This window comes from Schistocerca americana, chromosome 3, assembly GCF_021461395.2.
Source record: "Schistocerca americana isolate TAMUIC-IGC-003095 chromosome 3, iqSchAmer2.1, whole genome shotgun sequence".
Taxonomy (NCBI): domain Eukaryota; kingdom Metazoa; phylum Arthropoda; class Insecta; order Orthoptera; family Acrididae; genus Schistocerca; species Schistocerca americana.
In genome coordinates, this window is record NC_060121.1 from 128,318,857 (window position 1) to 128,339,639 (window position 20,783).

General features: G+C 43.0%; 1 protein-coding gene across 1 annotated transcript in view; it reads right to left on the reverse strand.

The window, feature by feature from the left end:
- Window positions 1-365: 365 nt before the first annotated feature.
- The window catches only part of LOC124605666 (UDP-glucosyltransferase 2-like), a 50,413-nt gene continuing 29,995 nt past the window's right edge, over window positions 366-20,783 (reverse strand). The window contains exons 3-7 of the mRNA XM_047137507.1: window positions 18,583-18,770; window positions 11,454-11,913; window positions 5,605-5,824; window positions 3,681-3,900; window positions 366-2,325 (exon numbers count right to left, since the gene is read on the reverse strand). Of these exons, the coding sequence (XP_046993463.1) occupies window positions 2,049-2,325; window positions 3,681-3,900; window positions 5,605-5,824; window positions 11,454-11,913; window positions 18,583-18,770 (1,365 nt within the window). The 3' untranslated portion in view covers window positions 366-2,048. The remainder of the gene's footprint in view (window positions 2,326-3,680; window positions 3,901-5,604; window positions 5,825-11,453; window positions 11,914-18,582; window positions 18,771-20,783) is intronic.

Here is a 20,783-nt window from a genome sequence, read left to right on the forward strand (position 1 = left end):
ATATTTTAATCAGTCACTGAACCAACTTTTTACATTTTACTTATGGAATTGAGGATCTGTCTTTCTGTTGCACAAACTGTTTCTCTCGTCAACCACCACATCCAACCTTTATACTATGTCTTTCAAAATTTCCCTCTTATGTGGCAGAAGAACGGCAAATGTATTCGCTGGCAGCCAACGCCTTGCTGATATGGGGTGGGGAAGTGAGATTACAAGAAAGAAGAAAAAAATATTCTGTTGACAGATGTAAGCTGTAGTCCAAAATTTTTAGGATGCAAATGAGAAGGAAAGGACTTTTACCAAAGTGAACCGATCATGACTACAAGAAAATAAGTCGTAAACTTAACTTGTTAAACACAATATGATTTATTTAATTATGAAGAAACAGTGTAACAGTTTATTAATGCCATTTATGAGCTACAACATTTTGGCTCCTTTTTTAATCCCTCTATGTGTATACAGCAGCTCTCACATTGCTAATGTAATTGTATGACAAACGGGTTTCTACAGTAGTTTTTTGCTCTCATTCTTAGGTTATATGATTACAAGTACTTTCCATATGCTTTGTTTGTAGACTAAGAAATTATTCAAGTAATAAGCCGACTGCTTTTTTTGTAGGGAAGCTATTTCACTCAGCTTCAGAAAACACGAAAAAATTACACATTTCAAAATGTTCTCAATTTTTTTATTTGATGAAGTGTCCTGAAGAGGATGAAATATTATTTACAAATAGTGCTCCACATAGAAGAACGTATGTGTGGTGCCCCTTTTAAGAGCCGTCAGGCGCATTTTGTCTGGTTTTTCGGTAGATATTTGCATTTTCGTTTTTACAATGTGCAGCTGGAATCAGTCCAAACAAATATTGCTCATCACACATTTCGTACGGTGCCCCAGGGTCAACGGAAAGCGTCGGTTTGTTTCCCATTACTACAAAAATGATTTTAAAGCTGGATTTTCTGTGCCCGTTCGATAAACCTGTCCCAAATGGGTCTAATACGGTATTCGTTGCATCGATATTTACTAACAAGAACATTAAGACACGCAGAATAACCCGTACCCCAGGCGACAACTGAGCAGCGTTGCCGGCCGGAGTGGCCGAGCGGTTATAGGCACTACAGTCTGCAGCTGCGCGACCGCTACGGTCGCAGGTTCGAATCCTGCCTCGGGCATGGATGTGTGTGATGTCCTTAGGTTAGTTAGGTTTATGTAGTTCTAAGTTCTAGGGGACTGATGACCTCAGCAGTTAAGTCCCATAGTGCTCAGAGCCATTTGAACCATTTGAGCAGCATTGCAACATGGCGGCAGCAATCAGTGTGTACTAGGGCGGCACGTGTTTGCTGATTTATTTAATTATGAAGAAACTGTGCAACAGTTTATTAATGGCATATATAAGTTACAACATTTTGGCGCTGTTTCTGTATCCTGTATTTGTATACAGCAGCTCTCACATTGCTAAGGTAATTCTTCGTGTTTTACTTTACATACGTATCGATCAAAGAGTATCACACTAAACTAAGGTGACACCACTCTTTTGAATAGGCATATAGAAGTCCGCCTTAAAAATTATTTTGTTTGTAACGGGAAGTAAGCCAGCACTTTCCATTGACACTGAGTGTCGCATGAAAGATGTTACGAGCAGTGTTTGTTTGGACTGACTCCAGCCACATATGCATAGGTATGTACACCTATGAAACTTTCGTCGTGGTTGTATCATATGAAATACCACGTACCAAATTTTTAAACTTCACTTGTACAAATCGCAGAACTCAAAACAGTATTTTGAATTCTATAACCAGCTGTTCAAACGAAAACTGTACTTCAAATAACAGGTACAATGTAGTCATACACACAGACTTTTTCCCACTTGTAACATTACACAAATGAGATTTAAAAGTTTTATACGTTGTATTTCATAGACACAAACACGACAAAGATTTCACCAATCTGCGTGAATGTATATATTCCAACATTCCACTTGAGACATTCAAGCTCATGCTCAGTGAATTAGTAGGCAAATAGACTTCTGTATAACAGAAGATTACACGTCCTCAGTTCGTTTTCAGTTTCTTGGATTTAAACAATTTGTGGATTAGAAAGCTAGCAATGTGGTAGAGAGCTATAGAAAAGGCCATTACAACAGCCAGCACGAAGGCAACGACATCTAGCAGCAGGTATTGGTACCAGGCCAAGTCTCTTCCACCACTGCGCAGATGTGGGGCTCCATTGTGGCGAAGTACATACTCGATCCACTTCACAGCTTTAGGCAGGCTCTCTTCCTTATGCTCACGGTATACGGCTGACAACCGCTTCATGTTCTCGCTGAATCTGTAGAAAGAAAGAAAGAAGGTTGATGACAATGCATTTCTGCAGTGCCTGAAAGCGATAACAGGCCATACTTCAGTGCGCAACAGTGACTAGAAGAATCAAGATAGCTAATTTTTGGTAAGTCGTATGGAGACTTAATGTTAAATATTCGCACTGCAAGTCTGGTCGTTGCAGGGGAAGTAAATATGAAAACGAAGATGAGTGGGAGGAATTTGGGTGCAGAAGGTATTTATGATTGGAACATGGCTCACTTTACCATCAAAAACTTGTGTAACAGAAGATGGACACCCAATGAAGACGTAATTAGATTTTACAGTGAGTTCCTCCCATCAACAACGCATTGATGGTGACAGTTTTCTAGAAACTGAGGAGCAAATAATATTTTTAAAAGCAAGACAAATAACTAAGTCTAAAATGTGCATCCATTTTATTTAAACATCTATAAAAATAATATTGACTGGCAGTGCTCATAATAATTCAAGGAGGTGATGGACATTTCCAGACACCTCAGTACGATATGAGGTAATATAGAGCAAAAGAGTTTTCGGCTTTCATTTCTATGTAATTCTGGTATTATCAAGCCTACTGAACAATATAAATTCCAGGGAAAATGAGGTGACATCATCAAACATAACACTTGTGATATGGTTCATAATAAGGTACAGAATATATCGGTATCTTGAGTAAGCTAAAGTGTAGATACAGATCACACAGAAACGTGTTCGAGTAACTGGAGATTATCCGAGACGCTTGATGTCTCTTAAAAAAATCAGCCTTCATGAGTGACATGGAAGCCCTCCTGTTACCCAATCCACCAATCTGCAATTATCAAAAGGGTAGCTAACTGGTTAGAAAATCAATGAAACAGTTTTGTTTTTCAGTTTCAACCGAAAACGTTGGAGATACTGTGGTATACAAATTCCATCTGGTCATGCCACTAGCCAGTATAGATCCTATATTATTTGGTGAGTTCTGAAGTTGTAAGCAGACTGTCCTAAGTCACCTCTCTTCTACAGTAAAGGAATAGGCTGCTGAGAATGGTTCACTAGTCTTAACAATGCAGTAACTCTGATTGTCCACAGTGCGATTAGAATATGTAAAGGCATCGAGCCTGTTAGTTTCACTTCAGTTCCTGTACATTAAGACCACTGAAGATTTAGCAGTGTTCAGTAACGTCGTTTCGAAACAAAAATTACCCATACGTCAGAGTCATAAATCGTACAGTATAGAACGGCATCGTCCAAACTCCTGTTCGTGCTACCCATTTCATTGGAGCATTTTTGTATAAATAATAAAATATCTATTAACTTATGAATCTAGTAACAACTGATTCATTCACACATAGTATTTTGTACCTTTTATCCTTAATAATCGTTCGAATACCGTCCGAAATCGTGTCTTTTGTGACGTCCCACAATTTGAGCTCTATGCCAACACCAGCGTCGACCATTTTCGCTACATTATGTTGCTGGTCGCCGAAGATGGGAATCCCCAGTAGAGGAACTCCGTGATAGGCTGCCTCGTTAAAGCTCTGCAGACCGCCCTGAGTGATGAACACACGGACATTGGGATGTGCTGGAAAGAAAAAAACAAAAAAGTTTATAAAAGTTGCACAAACAATCAAACTTTTCTAACTTGCTAAAAAATTCCTATATGTATACATGTATCAATAATATGTAAGACAGAACAGTGTACATAGCGGACCAGTATCGTTCCCACTCTTCGCTGCCCTTTCCAACTCCATTAGTGAATGGCGCAAGAGAACTACAGTAGTTAAACCTTTGTACAACGCTGAATGCATGCATTATCACTACGCTAGGTATTGGTAGAAGCAAGGACGTTCGGTATTTTTTGAATCGCCTTATGGCAAGTGCCCTTGTAGAATCTGTTGAAAGTGTTAAGCTACGTTAGCCGTATTTGGGCTCTAAAATGAATCAATGCTTTCCGAGATAAACACGTGTTTATAGGAAGGACCGCGCGACGCTTGGTTGCGGATTGCAGCACAGTAGTGCATTGGCGCTCCGTCTTGAGGGCTCGTAAAAATCGCGTCAGTGCGCCGTGCCTCCTATGATACAGCGTAATCTACAGCCGCACACGAAAAGTGGCTACTGTTTGTCGCATAGGTGTGAACGCGCCCTAACAGACCGACCATTATCCATGAGGAACATGTAGCTAGTGTCCCAGAAGCGCATTACATCGGATATAGGCACAGACTACGAGAAACGAATGCATAACCGTTGTCAAATATAGATTACCCCAAGTTGTCAATCATTTCCACTGCGCTATCCCACGGAACCTCCTATGCTCTTTTTAGTGCTCTCATGACCGTATCTCTCTTCCTGCATTTAACTGCTGAGACGTCTGTGTGTTAGCAGTACCGTAAGTTTCTCCAGCCAGTGAACGCTTGGACAGAGGACTGGGAAGTCAATAGCTAACTTCATTGGGGCAAAGGCGCTCTGCTATGGCTCTGATGGGTTCTCGGACGCTACTAAACCCAAAACATTGATGGCTTGGCACCTCAGACTATCCCTGCGTGCACCCATTGCCCCAGCCTATTACTGTATGTCACGGGGTGTACATTTTGAATGTAGTCACCAGAGAGCCGCTTGCAACGTCTAAGTGTGGCAAACTAAGTTGCTACCTCGCCAGTGTCTTGCAGCGACTCCAATAGTTAGAAGTTCCGTCCAGGTTCAGTTTACGTCAACAAGAAACGAAGGAATTAGCACTGTTATCGTGGAAAGATCTTCATCGGAATGGTTATGATGACATAGTGGTAAGTTCCTATGGGACCAAACTGCTGTGGTAATCGGTCCCTAGGCTTGCGCACTACTTAATCTAACTTAATGAAAGTTACGCTAAGGACAACACACACATCCATGCCTGAGGGAGGAATCGAACCTCCGACGGGGGGAGCAGCGCGAACCGTGGCAAGGCGCCCAACACCGCGTGGCTAACCAATATGGTGACATCTGGATTTTGATGGAAGTCATGGCTTGCACATTGGTGGTCAGATATTCTACGGATCAGATGACCAAATATAGCTGATGATTCTTTTTTCCATGATAGGCACGCGAGCCAGTTATTTCCAAAAATAGAGCCATACACCCAGACAGTAGTAACCCATTGCGAACAATAGAGAAGGGAGTTTCTGCTGCCTAGATCTGCAGGAAGTTCCCATATGATTCTTGCAAAATCGATTAATTTTCAGGAAATGAGACAGACAAATGCTGGAAAGAGAAATACAAATTAAGTTTGGTACTTGCGATGTTGGTGACGTACCCAGTACAGACTGCTGAGGCAGCCACTTTGAGACTTTGACGTTGGGCGGCAGGTCGTCCATGTCGGCCTCCCACTTCCACAGCACCCTCTGTGGGATTTTTCTGAAACCCTCGAGAAATGCCAGTCTTTTATCTTCAGGCATCGAACTGCCCATCACAGTGGAACCCATACTGAAGTATACGGCGCCGTGTTCTGCTCCATCCAGCCACTGTTGTAGGTCCTGATCGTGAAAGCAAACACTGAGTTGTAAGCACCTGTAGTAGCTGGTCTTCAAGTTCATCAAGGGAATTTCAAGGCAGATGTGCTGTAAACCGTAACTAAACGTACGTCCGCATCACTCTTTCCCATATGCAAATACAATCATGCAAATATACCACTCCACCAGTAACCAATTGTAAAGAACAAATGAAAAAGAAACATTCACTGTAACAGTCCAGATTCCTCCACGAAATGGAAATGTGGCATTGGTATAGTAATAGTGTAGTCTCTACTTTGGCTATGCACATAACAAAAGATTAGGGCCTAACATCCAGTAAACCATCAGGCCATGCGATACGCAGAACAAACTCTGATTTGATATGGGTCAGAAAGGATGTTGGCAGTTTCTTTTTCAGGGCAACCCTCCTAGCATTCACTTTGACGATTCACGTCATATCACATCACTTCCAAATCTGGATGGCTGGATAAGGCGCTGAACTATGTTCGCCCTGAATAGAGTCCGAGTGTCTTTACCACTGCGTTGCCTCGCTATGACCCATAAAGTCTCTGTCATGTCTCAATTTAGTCGTGAGCAAAGCTTAGTGTCCTGTCACTGTTTGGAAAGGAATGACAAAAAGTGGTCATTTGGACCATTTCGAGAGGGTAAAATCCTTGTATCTGATTAGGTACAGACTGCAGACTCCACAGCGTTCACTGTATCACCAAGTGTCTTATCACGGCCTTTAGAGATGGCTTGTAGGCACAGGAAATGTTCATCATAAGTCGGTAGAATGTCGGAGAGAGTAACACAACTCAACCGTCATCTACATCTGGGTTGAGGTAAACAACGACGTCCAACGACGAATGTAGGACGTACAGCTGTCTCAGGTGTTTCAGTTTCCCAGGAAACTATGCGCCAGAAGTTCAGAGCAGCTGATAAGTGCGCCAGGTGTCCAGTAGTGCGTGTTCTGCATGCCGAAGTACAGGAACTTAAACTTTTGTGTTCTGCCTCGTCAAAGAGGTCCACAGCACGAGCGTCTAGGGAAGGGATTCCAGTGGTGGTTTCCCGTTGCCTTCCACTGACGATGATATGATAATGAGGACAACACAACACCCAGTCCCTGAGCGGAGAAAATCTCCGACCCAGCCGGGAATCGAACTCGAGCCCCTTCGTGTGACAGACCGCCGCGCTAACCATTCAGCTATCGGGGCGGACAAGTACAGGAAAGGTCCCATTTATTATGGAGTACGCTTAGGTGAAGCAGTATGCTTGTTTTAGTTGAGCCCGACTTCAGTTTTCAGAATAATTATCGGCATAAGTTGTCGATATAATAACAAGAAAAGACTGAAAATGAGTCTGTTTGGTGGTGATGGGATCCAGTGGTTAGGGAGGCACCATATCAGATGAACTTAGAGGGGCTCATGGTGGTCAGAGTGGGCTGAGAGGTACTGACGAAGTACTGCAACGACGTCCATATTTTCTGATGTCGTAAAGGTACAAGACTCCCTGTTTGATACCGATAGCGCCTATCTGGATGGAGCTGCTCCAGTGGGTGAAGTCCTTGTAAAATTCGTCAGAGAGGTCACCTAATATGAATCCTGCAGAGGAAGCCTCGGAGTGGAAATTTAGTCCTTAACCTGTCTCTGAGGACCATTCAAGGACCTGTACACAGTCCTTGTTGAGAATTGTAATGGACTACCAATAGAGCTCTTGAAACTCCCCGTACAAAGCATGACACACCTGCTATCATGCACATGTGATCATAGTATGCATATTCCTAATGAACAATTTTCTTTTCTCGAAAGTGATTTTCCCAGCTACTGAGCGGGGTGGTGCTGTGGTTAAGACAGTGGACTCCCATTCTCGTTGATGGAGATTCAAATTAGCGTCAAGATGCTGTGAATTTCATAAATCGCTTTACGCTATTACCAGGATGTTTACTTTCAAAAGTACACTGCCGACATCCTTTCCCTTCCCTCCACAATTCGAGCTCGCGTTCATTCCATCTTTAACAAGCTCGACGTCGACTGTACATTAGATACTCACCTTCCTACCTTCCGTCTTCTTTATAGTTTCGTTATCGAATTTTGTTATGTATCTTGTTTCGAGGTTTTCCATAACTACATGTCCTGGAGCCTCCCCATGAACCATGGACCTTGCCGTTGGTGGGGAGGCTTGCGTGCCTCAGCGATACAGATAGCCGTACCGTAGGTGCAACCACAACGGAGGGGTATCTGTTGAGAGGCCAGACAAACGTGTGGTTCCTGAAGAGGGGCAGCAGCCTTTTCAGTAGTTGCAAGGGCAACAGTCTGGATGATTGACTGATCTGGCCTTGTAACAATAACCAAAACGGCCTTGCTGTGCTGGTACTGCGAACGGCTGAAAGCAAGGGGAAACTACAGCCGTAATTTTTCCCGAGGGCATGCAGCTTTACTGTATGATTACATGATGATGGCGTCCTCTTGGGTAAAATATTCCGGAGGTAAAATAGTCCCCCATTCGGATCTCCGGGCGGGGACTACTCAAGAGGATGTCGTTATCAGGAGAAAGAAAACTGGCGTTCTACGGATCGGAGCGTGGAATGTCAGATCCCTTAATCGGGCAGGTAGGTTAGAAAATTTAAAAAGGGAAATGGATAGGTTGAAGTTAGATATAGTGGGAATTAGTGAAGTTCGGTGGCAGGAGGAACAAGACTTCTGGTCAGGTGACTACAGGGTTATAAACACAAAATCAAATAGGGGTAATGCAGGAGTAGGCTTAATAATGAATAGGAAAATAGGAATGCGGGTAAGCTACTACAAACAGCATAGTGAACGCATTATTGTGGCAAAGATAGATACGACGCCCACACCTACTACAGTAGTACAAGTTTATATGCCAACTAGCTCTGCAGATGACGAAGAAATTGAAGAAATGTATGATGAAATAAAAGAAATTATTCAGATAGTGAAGGGAGACGAAAATTTAATAGTCATGGGTGACTGGAATTCGAGTGTAGGACAAGGGAGAGAAGGAAACATAGTAGGTGAATATGGATTGGGGGACAGAAATGAAAGAGGGAGCCGCCTTGTAGAATTTTGCACAGAGCACAACATAATCATAACTAACACTTGGTTTAAGAATCATGAAAGAAGGTTGTATACATGGAAGAACCCTGGAGATACTAAAAGGTATCAGATAGATTATATAATGGTAAGACAGAGATTTAGGAACCAGGTTTTAAATTGTAAGACATTTCCAGGGGCAGATGTGGACTCTGACCACAATCTATTGGTTATGACCTGTAGATTAAAACTGAAGAAACTGCAAAAAGGTGGGAATTTAAGGAGATGGGACCTGGATAAACTAAAAGAACCAGAGGTTGTACAGAGATTCAGGGAGAGCATAAGGGAGCAATTGACAGGAATGGGGGAAATAAATACAGTAGAAGAAGAATGGGTAGCTTTGAGGGATGAAGTAGTGAAGGCAGCAGAGGATCAAGTAGGTAAAAAGACGAGGGCTAGTAGAAATCCTTGGGTAACAGAAGAAATATTGAATTTAATTGATGAAAGGAGAAAATATAAAAATGCAGTAAATGAAGCAGGCAAAAAGGAATACAAACGTCTCAAAAATGAGATCGACAGGAAGTGCAAAATGGCTAAGCAGGGATGGCTAGAGGACAAATGTAAGGATGTAGAGGCCTATCTCACTAGGGGTAAGATAGATACCGCCTACAGGAAAATTAAAGAGACCTTTGGAGATAAGAGAACGACTTGTATGAAGATCAAGAGCTCAGATGGAAACCCAGTTCTAAGCAAAGAAGGGAAAGCAGAAAGGTGGAAGGAGTATATAGAGGGTCTATACAAGGGCGATGTACTTGAGGACAATATTATGGAAATGGAAGAGGATGTAGATGAAGATGAAATGGGAGATATGATACTGCGTGAAGAGTTTGACAGAGCACTGAAAGACCTGAGTCGAAACAAGGCCCCCGGAATAGACAATATTCCATTGGAACTACTGACGGCCGTGGGAGAGCCAGTCCTGAGAAAACTCTACCATCTGGTGAGCAAGATGTATGAAACAGGCGAAATACCCTCAGACTTCAAGAAGAATATAATAATTCCAATCCCAAAGAAAGCAGGTGTTGACAGATGTGAAAATTACCGAACTATCAGCTTAATAAGTCACAGCTGCAAAATACTAACACGAATTCTTTACAGACGAATGGAAAAACTAGTAGAAGCCAACCTCGGGGAAGATCAGTTTGGATTCCGTAGAAACACTGGAACACGTGAGGCAATACTGACCTTACGACTTATCTTAGAAGAAAGATTAAGGAAAGGCAAACCTACGTTTCTAGCATTTGTAGACTTAGAGAAAGCTTTTGACAATGTTGACTGGAATACTCTCTTTCAAATTCTAAAGGTGGCAGGGGTAAAATACAGGGAGCGAAAGGCTATTTACAATTTGTACAGAAACCAGATGGCAGTTATAAGAGTCGAGGGACATGAAAGGGAAGCAGTGGTTGGGAAGGGAGTGAGACAGGGTTGTAGCCTCTCCCCGATGTTGTTCAATCTGTATATTGAGCAAGCAGTAAAGGAAACAAAAGAAAAATTCGGAGTAGGTATTAAAATTCATGGAGAAGAAATAAAAACTTTGAGGTTCGCTGATGACATTGTAATTCTGTCAGAGACAGCAAAGGACTTGGAAGAGCAGTTGAATGGAATGGACAGTGTCTTGAAAGGAGGATATAAGATGAACATCAACAAAAGCAAAACAAGGATAATGGAATGTAGTCGAATTAAGTCGGGTGATGCTGAGGGAATTAGATTAGGAAATGAGGCACTTAAAGTAGTAAAGGAGTTTTGCTATTTGGGAAGCAAAATAACTGATGATGGTCGAAGTAGAGAGGATATAAAATGTAGGCTGGCAATGGCAAGGAAAGCGTTTCTGAAGAAGAGAAATTTGTTAACATCCAGTATTGATTTAAGTGTCAGGAAGTCATTTCTGAAAGTATTTGTATGGAGTGTCGCCATGTATGGAAGTGAAACATGGACAATAAATAGTTTGGACAAGAAGAGAATAGAAGCTTTTGAAATGTGGTGCTATAGAAGAATGCTGAAGATTAGATGGGTAGATCACATAACTAATGAGGAAGTATCGAATAGGATTGGGGAGAAGAGAAGTTTGTGGCACAACTTGACCAGAAGAAGGGATCGGTTGGTAGGACATATTCTGAGGCATCAAGGGATCACCAATTTAGTATTGGAGGGCAGCGTGGAGGGTAAAAATCATAGGGGGAGACCAAGAGATGAATACACTAAGCAGATTCAGAAAGATGTAGGTTGCAGTAGGTACTGGGAGATGAAAAAGCTTGCACAGGCTAGAGTAGCATGGAGAGCTGCATCAAACCAGTCTCAGGACTGAAGACCACAACAACAACATGTCCTGGAGAAAGTTGTACCTTGTTGTTCTGCATTTCGATACACTTTTGAGGAATTCATTTGTTGATGGTGTTATGTTTTTGGGTATGTATGTAATGTTATTATGGTTGTCTTTTAAAATTACACACTGCACTTCAAAATTAGTGATAATTTTGTTATTTTTATAAGTCAGGTGGTGTCAAAGTGATTTGTACTAATGTAACGACAGAAGAAAGCGTAGTTACCTTAGGAAGAGGTGCTGGGTTTGGTTCCACATGTAGTCCAGTCAGTTCTATCATGTGCGGCAGGTACGGTCGAGGGTAGTTTATACTGAAATGGTTATTCATAAGCATCAAACTGAAATTTTTTTCAGTTTCATAAACTGATGGAACGTCAGGCCCGAAATATTTTCTCTTGATTTCTTCTTGGTGCGGCATCATTACGTAGAAGTAGCGATAGTTCGTGTAGAGCCATACCCATGTCATGTAAAGCCTCTCCCAGAATGACATGTGGTGTGAAAAGGGCACCATAAAGCTTGGAATGTAAGCGGGATTGCTGGGGTTTCCATCGGTCCAGAGGCTGGGTATGCCTGCGTTTATGCTAATGTACCCGACAAGAGGCGGCGAGCCCACTTTATGAACCAAACCGTAGAAGCACGGCGACAGCAATCGTTCCAAAATTACCAGGTCGAATTTTGGAGGTGACCTGCAACAAATTTGCGTGTTGAGTGCTATTGCTACCTGAAGTCGTTCAAGAAATACTGCATTAATCTAAATGGTACAATATGTGGCTTACGGCAAACAGCAAGCCGGCCGGAGTGGCCGTGCGGTTCTAGGCGCTACAGTCTGGAGCCGAGCGACCGCTACGGTCGCAGGTTCGAATCCTGCCTTGGGTATGGATGTGTGTGATATCCTTAGTTAGTTAGGTTTAATTAGTTCTAAGTTCTAGGCGCCTGATGACCTCAGTAGTTAAGTCGCATAGTGCTCAGAGCCATTTGAACCATTTTGAACAAACAGCAGAACTTCCATGACAGAAGACAAATAATGACTGGGACTTCATTGCTGCCTGGAGATTGTACAGAAAGATATGGGGCGCTGTTTTTTAAGTAAGTGCCGTTTCGAAATTAAAAAAAGGCGAGCTAAGATATCACAATTTTTTTTACATGAAAGCATATACCTTTATCTACTTTTCTACATAATTTCCGTCAATACTGAGGCACTTGTCTTAGCGTTGAACCAGTTTTTGAATACCCGCCTCATAGAAGTCTGTCGCCTCACTTGTTAACCACTGCATCACCATTGTTTTGACTTCGTCATCGTCTTGAAGACGCTGACCGCCCAGGTGTTTCTTCAAGTGCGGGAACAAATCGTAGTCAATGGGCGCAAGATCGGGGCTGTACGGAGGATGATCTAGAGTTTCCCATCGGAAAGATGTAATGAGATCTTTGGAATGATTCACCACATGCGGACGGGGATTGTCTTGCAGCAAAACGATGCCCTCGCTCTACTTCCATGAACTGTTGCTTTGATTCTGGTGTGACGTAGGCCACTCATATTTCATCGCCCGTAACAATTTGGCTAAAGAAATCATCACCGTCGTTGTGGTACCGCTCAAGGAAAGTCAATGCACTGTCTAAACGAGCTTCGGTAATTCAAGTGCTCGGTCACAATGCCATACAAAACACTACGAGAAACATTAGGAAAGTCATCCCGCAAGGAGGAAATCGTAAAGCGTCTGTTTTCTCTCACCTTATTGTCCACTTCCTGCACCAAATTTTCATTAGTGACCGAAGGACGCCCACTCCGTTGTTCATCATGCACATTTGTGCGGCCATCTTTATTTGCTCTCACCTACTTTCTTACCATTTCATCACTCAATGTTTTCTCCTTAAACTGCACAGATCTCATGATGAATATCGATCGCTTTTAGGCCTTTAGCACTAAGAAATCTTATAACAGCCCGTACTTCGCAGTCGCCGGGACTCAACGACTATCGGAGGCATCTTAAACACTCATTACACAACGTAAACAAGGAAGAATCAGACTGTAATGGCGTCAGTGCGTAGATTAAGGTACAGGTTTTGATGTAAACATAAAATTGAGATATCTTAGCACGCCTTTTTTTTTTTAAATTTCAAAATAGTAGTCACTTTAAAACCACGCCTAGTACTTCATAAATACGTGGAGACTGGACGGATTAAATGAATAACATGTTATCCATTTCTAATGCTTGTTTTCTAACTCTCCCGTAACGTACTGATGGTTTTCAGATAAGTATGATAGATGGCTTTTATTTCATTCATTGGTCGACTAGGGATCTTGTTTAAAGCCCACACTTTTGCTATGACATCTCGTTCAGCTGTTACAAAAGACTGGAATTTACGTGTTGTGGCAGTATAATTAGCTTGTGGAGAACGGATAATATGGTTGAGTGTACACTAGTAAAAATTAAACGGGATTTCGTAGCTGTACAGGAGTCAGAAGGTTTGTCTTCGTTTCTTGCCCTTGTAACACGAGAGTGGAAGGAGCTGCGGGGCTGCACGTTTTGGTTTGAGCGCGTGGCCGCTAGTTCGTGTATGCTCGTTCGTGGTATCAGTTCAAGGAGGTAGGCAGCAGCTGACCCATTTGCTCGTGTCAGACTTCCCATCGTCTGGAAGTGGCGTCACGAAAGTTGCTACCGCGATCCACGAGAAAGACAGGCATCACAACGAATGTTGCTCGTCCGCCAACATTTCGGGAAAGCTCGGCTCCGTACAGGGCCCACGAGAAATCAATATTTAATTGATAAGGTATCCACAAAAAGGTCTTGCCAGAGCTAGTATGCATTTAAACGCGCAGTCAAGAATTCTTAAACTCGTCTGAAATATTTACTGGCTCCCCATCGGAGATGGCTGTTGGCACTCTTAAGACCTGCTGTGTCACGTGCAGTGACGTAACGCGCCACCGCTTTCTCGTACGTCTCGAGTCGCCACCATTCTGACCCCCACCGACGCGCAAGTCGCCGAGGTGGCGTCAAATCGAAAGACTTGTAGTGGGCAAAAGGTCTATCCGACGGGAGGCCCTAGTCACACGACAAAGACAGTCGTCGCATTCCACATTCGTTCACGTGGACTGTAAACCACTAAACGTACAGCACAGCTCGATACATCAAATTTGAAAGCTGAAGGAGACAGTTATTCTGATGAACAGATAGTCTTTGAAAGTGAAGTATTTAACTACAGGAATCTGCAACGGCTTTTGCACTAACTGATCGGCCTACCATATGAAAGCGCTCATCGACACAAAACGAATGAGCTACGTACATGTTTGTTTAAATATTTAATTAGGTAATGGGAGGTATCTGAATTGAATCATTTATTAAAGTGAGCATAACTAACATATAAAACAGATACACGAATATCACTGTAGCATTTGTTAGAAAACGAAGTACACATGATAAACAACATTTACATTGTGAGTTTTCAGTGATTAATAGCCTGCAGCAGTCCTATAAATGGTTCAAATGCCTCTGAGCACTATGGGACTTCACTGCAGAGGTCATCAATCCCCTATAACTTAGAACTACCTAAACCTAACGAACCTAAGGACGTCACACACATCCATGCCCTAGGCAGGATTCGAACCTGCGACTGTAGCGCCTAGAAGCACTCGGCCACCCCGGCCGGCAGCAGCCCTATACTGACTGATCCAAACCCTCTTACTTCATCCTCCGATAGAAAGAACACCACCACGTCATCTGCATACGGGTGGCAGATGAAACAATGCCCCCCCTTATTGTTATCCTTGTCAAACGGCTCCTCAATCCGTGTAACTGGCTCAAGGGCGGTGGCGAAAAGGAGCATCGATAGCGGATATCCTTGGCGGACCGAGCGCGAGGTAGTAATAGGGCCCACCACACGGCCATTGACCAGTACTCGCGACGTGGCACCTCGGAGGAGCCGCAAGACGACGTGTATAAATCTGTGGTGGAAGGCCATCCGTCGGAGTACGTTTCCTAGTAAGTCACGACTTACCCTATCAAAGACGCGGTCGAAGTCTACCGTCACTAAGGCACCACGACTGAGGCAGGTCGTAGCCAGAGCTATGACATCAAGGTAATCGCTGAGTGCTGTCTGAATGTTACTGTCACCACCAGAGCGATGACTTGACGGATGAAGTGCCGAAGGCGAGCAGCAAGATCCGGCTAAAAATCTTGAAGTCACAATTTAACACGTTCAACGCCTGATCATGTCCAACTCCCCGACCTCCCGACGGCTTGGTGACCGACATAAGCAAGCCTTCTACGAATTTCGGTGGGAGGGCCAACTGAGCTAACCAAGCTCGTCTCACGATCCGCTTCTCCCAGTACCTCGTCTCCTACCTTCCAAACCTCACAGAAGTTCTACTGTAAAACTTGCGGAGCTCAGCTGGAAGAGCACTTGCCTGTCAGAAGCAAAGATACAGAGTTCGAGTTCTGGTCCATCGTATGGTCTTAATCAGCCAGGAAGTTTTATCAGCGCACACTCCGCTGCAGGGAGAAAATTTCATTCCGATGACACATGTCAAAGTTTAGGTCGAACACATTCCAACTTCGCGATGCTTCCTACTATAGATAAACCCCCAGGCATTCGTATACTTCCTATTGTGGGTGTGTTGTCTCTATGTGTTCTTACACCCCTTACCATACATGTAACAGGGTGTGGGTCTGGGGGGGGGGGGGGGACGGTCTTCTCTGGAGAGGAAAAAAAAAAAAAAACCAACCGCCCCTCCCACACAGAAATTAGAAAATTGTTTTAGCGTCCTACCAACGAGCAAGTCCACCCCCAGAAATGATATCACCCCTGGAAAACTATTGTAGCTATTACATGTCTGCTCTTCAGCCATATGATATTATAGATTGTTTACTATGGCTGGAATCTGCGCAGAGTATCAGGGACTTCAGCCTACAAATTGCAAGATTGAGGTGTGCCAACACCTTGCAGCAATGAGAGCTCACTGTTCTGGGAATTAAAAAAGGCCCGAATATGTCAAGGTGTTTTGATTTAGATGTCTTTAAAACAGCGAGAAACGTCTAAAAGCTGGTTCCCTCCTTTTACATCCCACTCTGCCCAGAACGTATTCGCCTTTTTTTTGCGCTATCATAGGAGAATTCTTCATTCTGGTTCCCAACTTTTACTGTATCATAGTTCTGACACTAGACCACCATTGCTTGGCAAAGGAAGTAGATTTCTGTTGAGCCGGGCGACGACTGATCCGGTGCAGGTTACCGAATGAAGCTTTCACAAAACAAGACGACCGTTAATAACATGTTGCTTGTCTACTTTTAAAGTTGAACTGATTCGCACACGTCTGGAACCCAGAATTGGTGCATGTAAAAACACTCAAAAAACTTGTGTGTTGCACGTAAAATCCGAATGAAGCTAAATTTTTGAAAGCGAGTTTTAAATTTTATCATAGGAATGCATTTTTTATTTATTTGATTCACTTTAAACCGCCTCCACTCATTCATGTTAGAACGAATTTTATATGCTATATTTAGCTCCATGTTAATCGTCACTCGACATTTGATGAGGAATATTGGGTACAAAAAATTTCGTTCTGACTTTATCCATTTATCTATCTTCGAGCAACGTTTGAACCGATTCGTACGAGTTTAAAGTATAGGAGTGAAGCGCTTCAAAAACCTTACAGAAAAAGGTGTTTTTTGCACGTAAAAAGTTTCACAATAAACGCGTTTTTGCACGTAAATCCGAATGAAGCTAGATTTTCACAGTTCGGAATATTACCAAAGGCCAAAAGAACAATTCATATGGGATCTTCGTAACAAGCTATGGAATGCCAACGCGATGCAAGGTAAGTTTCTGCGTGATTCGCAATATTGTAACTCAGCTTTCTAAATCAAAAGTGCCGAATCAGGTAGGTTTTTTTTGCTATAGTTTTCTTGATATGTAAATATGATGCTTCAAACCATCGTACTATTTATTTTTTAACTCATCGTTGGGATCGCTGCGTTGGTGGTTAAAGGTGAGAATATAAAAATAGAGGTTGGAATATAAACGGTATCTCTCCAGAAGTGTTACTCAAATATCCTATCATTTGCCTACTAGTTACCAATCACGAGATGCCACAATACCAGCAAATTCACGTCCAAGCTTCCCACCTCCACACCTCTCTCTCCCCCAGACGACGAAATCCGACCTAACACTTATATTTCCTGTTACAGATAATTCACACCTTACCATCATTTCTAATGTTGGATTCCCTCCTTATATCCTGTCCTATCCTTTTCTCTGCTTCCATGACTATGGTCCAGTCTCCATCGCACTCACGTCTAACCGAAATCCAAAGAGCGCTACTATTCACTGTGTCACACTACATCTCCTGCATATCAGCCCATAAATTACGTTTCCAGTGAACCCCTCACAACATCGTCACTATGTTTCGTCACTAGTATTATTTAGTGATCGCTTGGGGCAACTACGTAGTGTGCAATGGATTAAGATTCTACTACTGCTTTATCATTTGTCAAATAATATTACTGAATCAAAATAATAAAAGCAATACCACGATATTAGAATAAAACTTCAACTTTCATGAACCGTTGACAACATTCCGTGTGCGCTAACATTAGCCTTGCTACGTGCGATCGTACACTGCCTGCCTTTCTGCGACCGGAAGCTCTCGAGCTACTACGCCTGATGACCCAGCAATAACGACTGCCGCTCTAGCGCGTGGGCTCAAGGGCAAGAGACCTTGAAACTAGTGGCTGAGACCATGGAGATGTTTAAGCGCGAGGCGTCGCACCTCCCGGAGGTTGCACTTGTTCTCGTATCGATCGAGACTCACAACATTCTGCAACTTAGTGCAGCAAACTAACGTGGTTCGTTCTCATCGTAATGAAAACCATTAACTTCATGTTTAAAAAGGCAACAAACAGTTTTTAACAATTTTAAAAACTTTTAACTTTTTTGTTTTCATGTTAAAATGGTTCAAATGGTTCTGAGCACTATGGGACATAACTGAGGTTATCAGTCCCCTAGAATGGAGAACTACTTAAACCTAACTAACCAAAGGGCATCACACACATCCATGCCCGAGGCAGGATTCGAACCTCTGACCGTAGCGGTCGCGCAGTTCCAGACTGTAGCGCCTAGAACCGCTCGGCCACAACGGCCGGCATGTTAAAAACTATAATTGTGTGCTCCGTGAAATTTCAATATGCTATTAAAAAACTGGATGTCATAAGCATAGCTGAAAGTTAAACACCCAAAGCATGCGTGTGCTACTGTTGGCAGCAGAATTTGTTGAATGTAGAAGCAGAAGATGCTGGAGGTGGAGAGGAAAGAGGAAGAATAGAAGACTGAGAAGTAGTAAGACACACAGAGCAACTACGTACTTTATGAATTCCACCATCTCTGGAGCACTCAGGTCGCTCTCACAAACACCACGGAACTGTTCCTTCCACGAATATATGTTATCGGTTGCTGTAAAATGAGCCATCGTCATCCAGTCCCAGGTTGCGCCTGTTCTCAGAAACTTGTACGACGCTGATATGTCAACTTCTGTAAAGTTGGCAATGCTTTTCTGGAAGTAGAAATAATCATTATGTATAACGGGTATTTGATGAGACCTTCAGAGACAAAGTATTTAATTTCTTACAGTTATAGAAGTTTCGCAGCAACAGCCAATGTATGTCTCTATACTATATTTGCGTCCAAAAATTAAAGCGACAAACCGCTATTTCCCCGTGTTGTGTCTGATTCGCGGTATAATCAGGCAACAGATGTCCGTACGATCGTGTTCTGCATGGAAGATGGCCATTCCGGTCAACGGACAACCACGTCAACGATGACGTAAGGGCACTTATCAAACGGGGTAGTGTTTGCCAGGAAGTCCCACATCCACAATCGGTGTGTACACAGTCACAGATGGAGCGGTATGGCACAAAGAAGACGCCTACCACACTCTCTGCGGTGGAGGGTCATGCGAAAAACTGGCAAACTGATGTGATCCGAAGGATGGGGGTGACAACTTATAGAGACCAGAACAATATAATTAAGACCTGGACAGGGCCAACCACGCGTGATATCAAAGAGAAAGGAGAGGACAGTTATTTGGCCACAAGGGCAAGACGGTACTGCCTTAGTACTGCACGGCAACTGGAATCAGACCTCGCAGCATCCGCTGGACGTGTTGTATCGAGACAAACGGTACACAGAAGGCTTCGGCAAAGTGGCCTTCATTGTTGGAGACATGCTGTATGTGTACCTCTCATACGTCTTCACAGAAGGCAACGTCTGAAGTGGAGTCGTCAACATACCACCTGTGCAGTCGAACAGTGCGCCAATGTTCTTTTCACAGGTGAGTCCCGATTTGGTATGGAGAGTGATTCTCGTCGCATTCGCATCTGGAGGGACGTGGAACACGATTTTGGGACCCAAACATTATGGAAAGAGACCGATATCGAGGACGATCTCTAATGTTGTGGGCAAGGATTATATTGACAACATGAACACGTCTTCATGAAATTCTGTGGGTGAATCGGCAAGGTTTAACAGCTGTCAGATATCACGATGAGATCTTGGGATCTCAAGTGCAGTTGTTTAGAGGTGCTGTGGGCCCAGACTTCATATTGATGGACAATAATGATGGACCTCAAAGAGCAAGAGCGGTTGATGTTTTCTTGCAAACGGAAGATGTTGCACGCATGGCGTGATCTGTTCGCTCTTTCGATTTCAGTCACATAGAGCATGTCTGGGGCGAACTAGCAGCATCCATCAACCACTCTGCAAGACTTGCCAGCAGCTCTCCAAGGAAAATGGGCGTTATTGCCTCAACATGAGACTGCTGACGTCACTCACAGCATACCCCATTGTTGTCAGGCCTGTACTGCAGCCACACATGATAACACCACATTCTGAGAACATTAACCAGCTGGCGGAATGTGTATGCAAATCTGTTAAGTTGGAATAAAGGAAGAACGTTTTTGTCTACCGTGATGCATATTGTTTTTGTGTTCTTTGCATTGTATCTACTTTATTGTCAGCGGTTTACACTGTTTTGTGGTAAAATAAACGCAACTTTGCAAAATTTCCGTTTGTTGCTTTAATTTTGGAGACCAGTGTAATTTATACTAATTTAATGTATATGCAACAAGAAAAGCTTTTCGTGTTTTGTGCGTTACACTACTATCGAGTTTTAACAGAGCTTTTCCCAGACGACGCTATTACCTGTGAGAAATTTTACCTCCTTAAAAACCGAATGAACTTCCAATCCGCATCGACAACATGGATAACGATAATCTTTAGCAGGTACATTGCCCATCAAGGGAAAAAGTTTATTGTTTCCTATAACCGACCGTTTGGAAAGCCATACGGGAAATACCGAGGCAGAAATGTTACTGCTTGCAATTACTACAAATTTTAACACTCTACTACTGAGTCTTTTTGGGATCTTACAAGCACGCGACAGCTTATGGAAGAGGATGGTCTTACAAGACAACATTCGCAGATGTTAATAAAAGACGTTGATGAAACTTAGCGAGTATGTGGAATATTAAAATACTGCGATACACACTTTTTGGTTTTTGTCTAATTT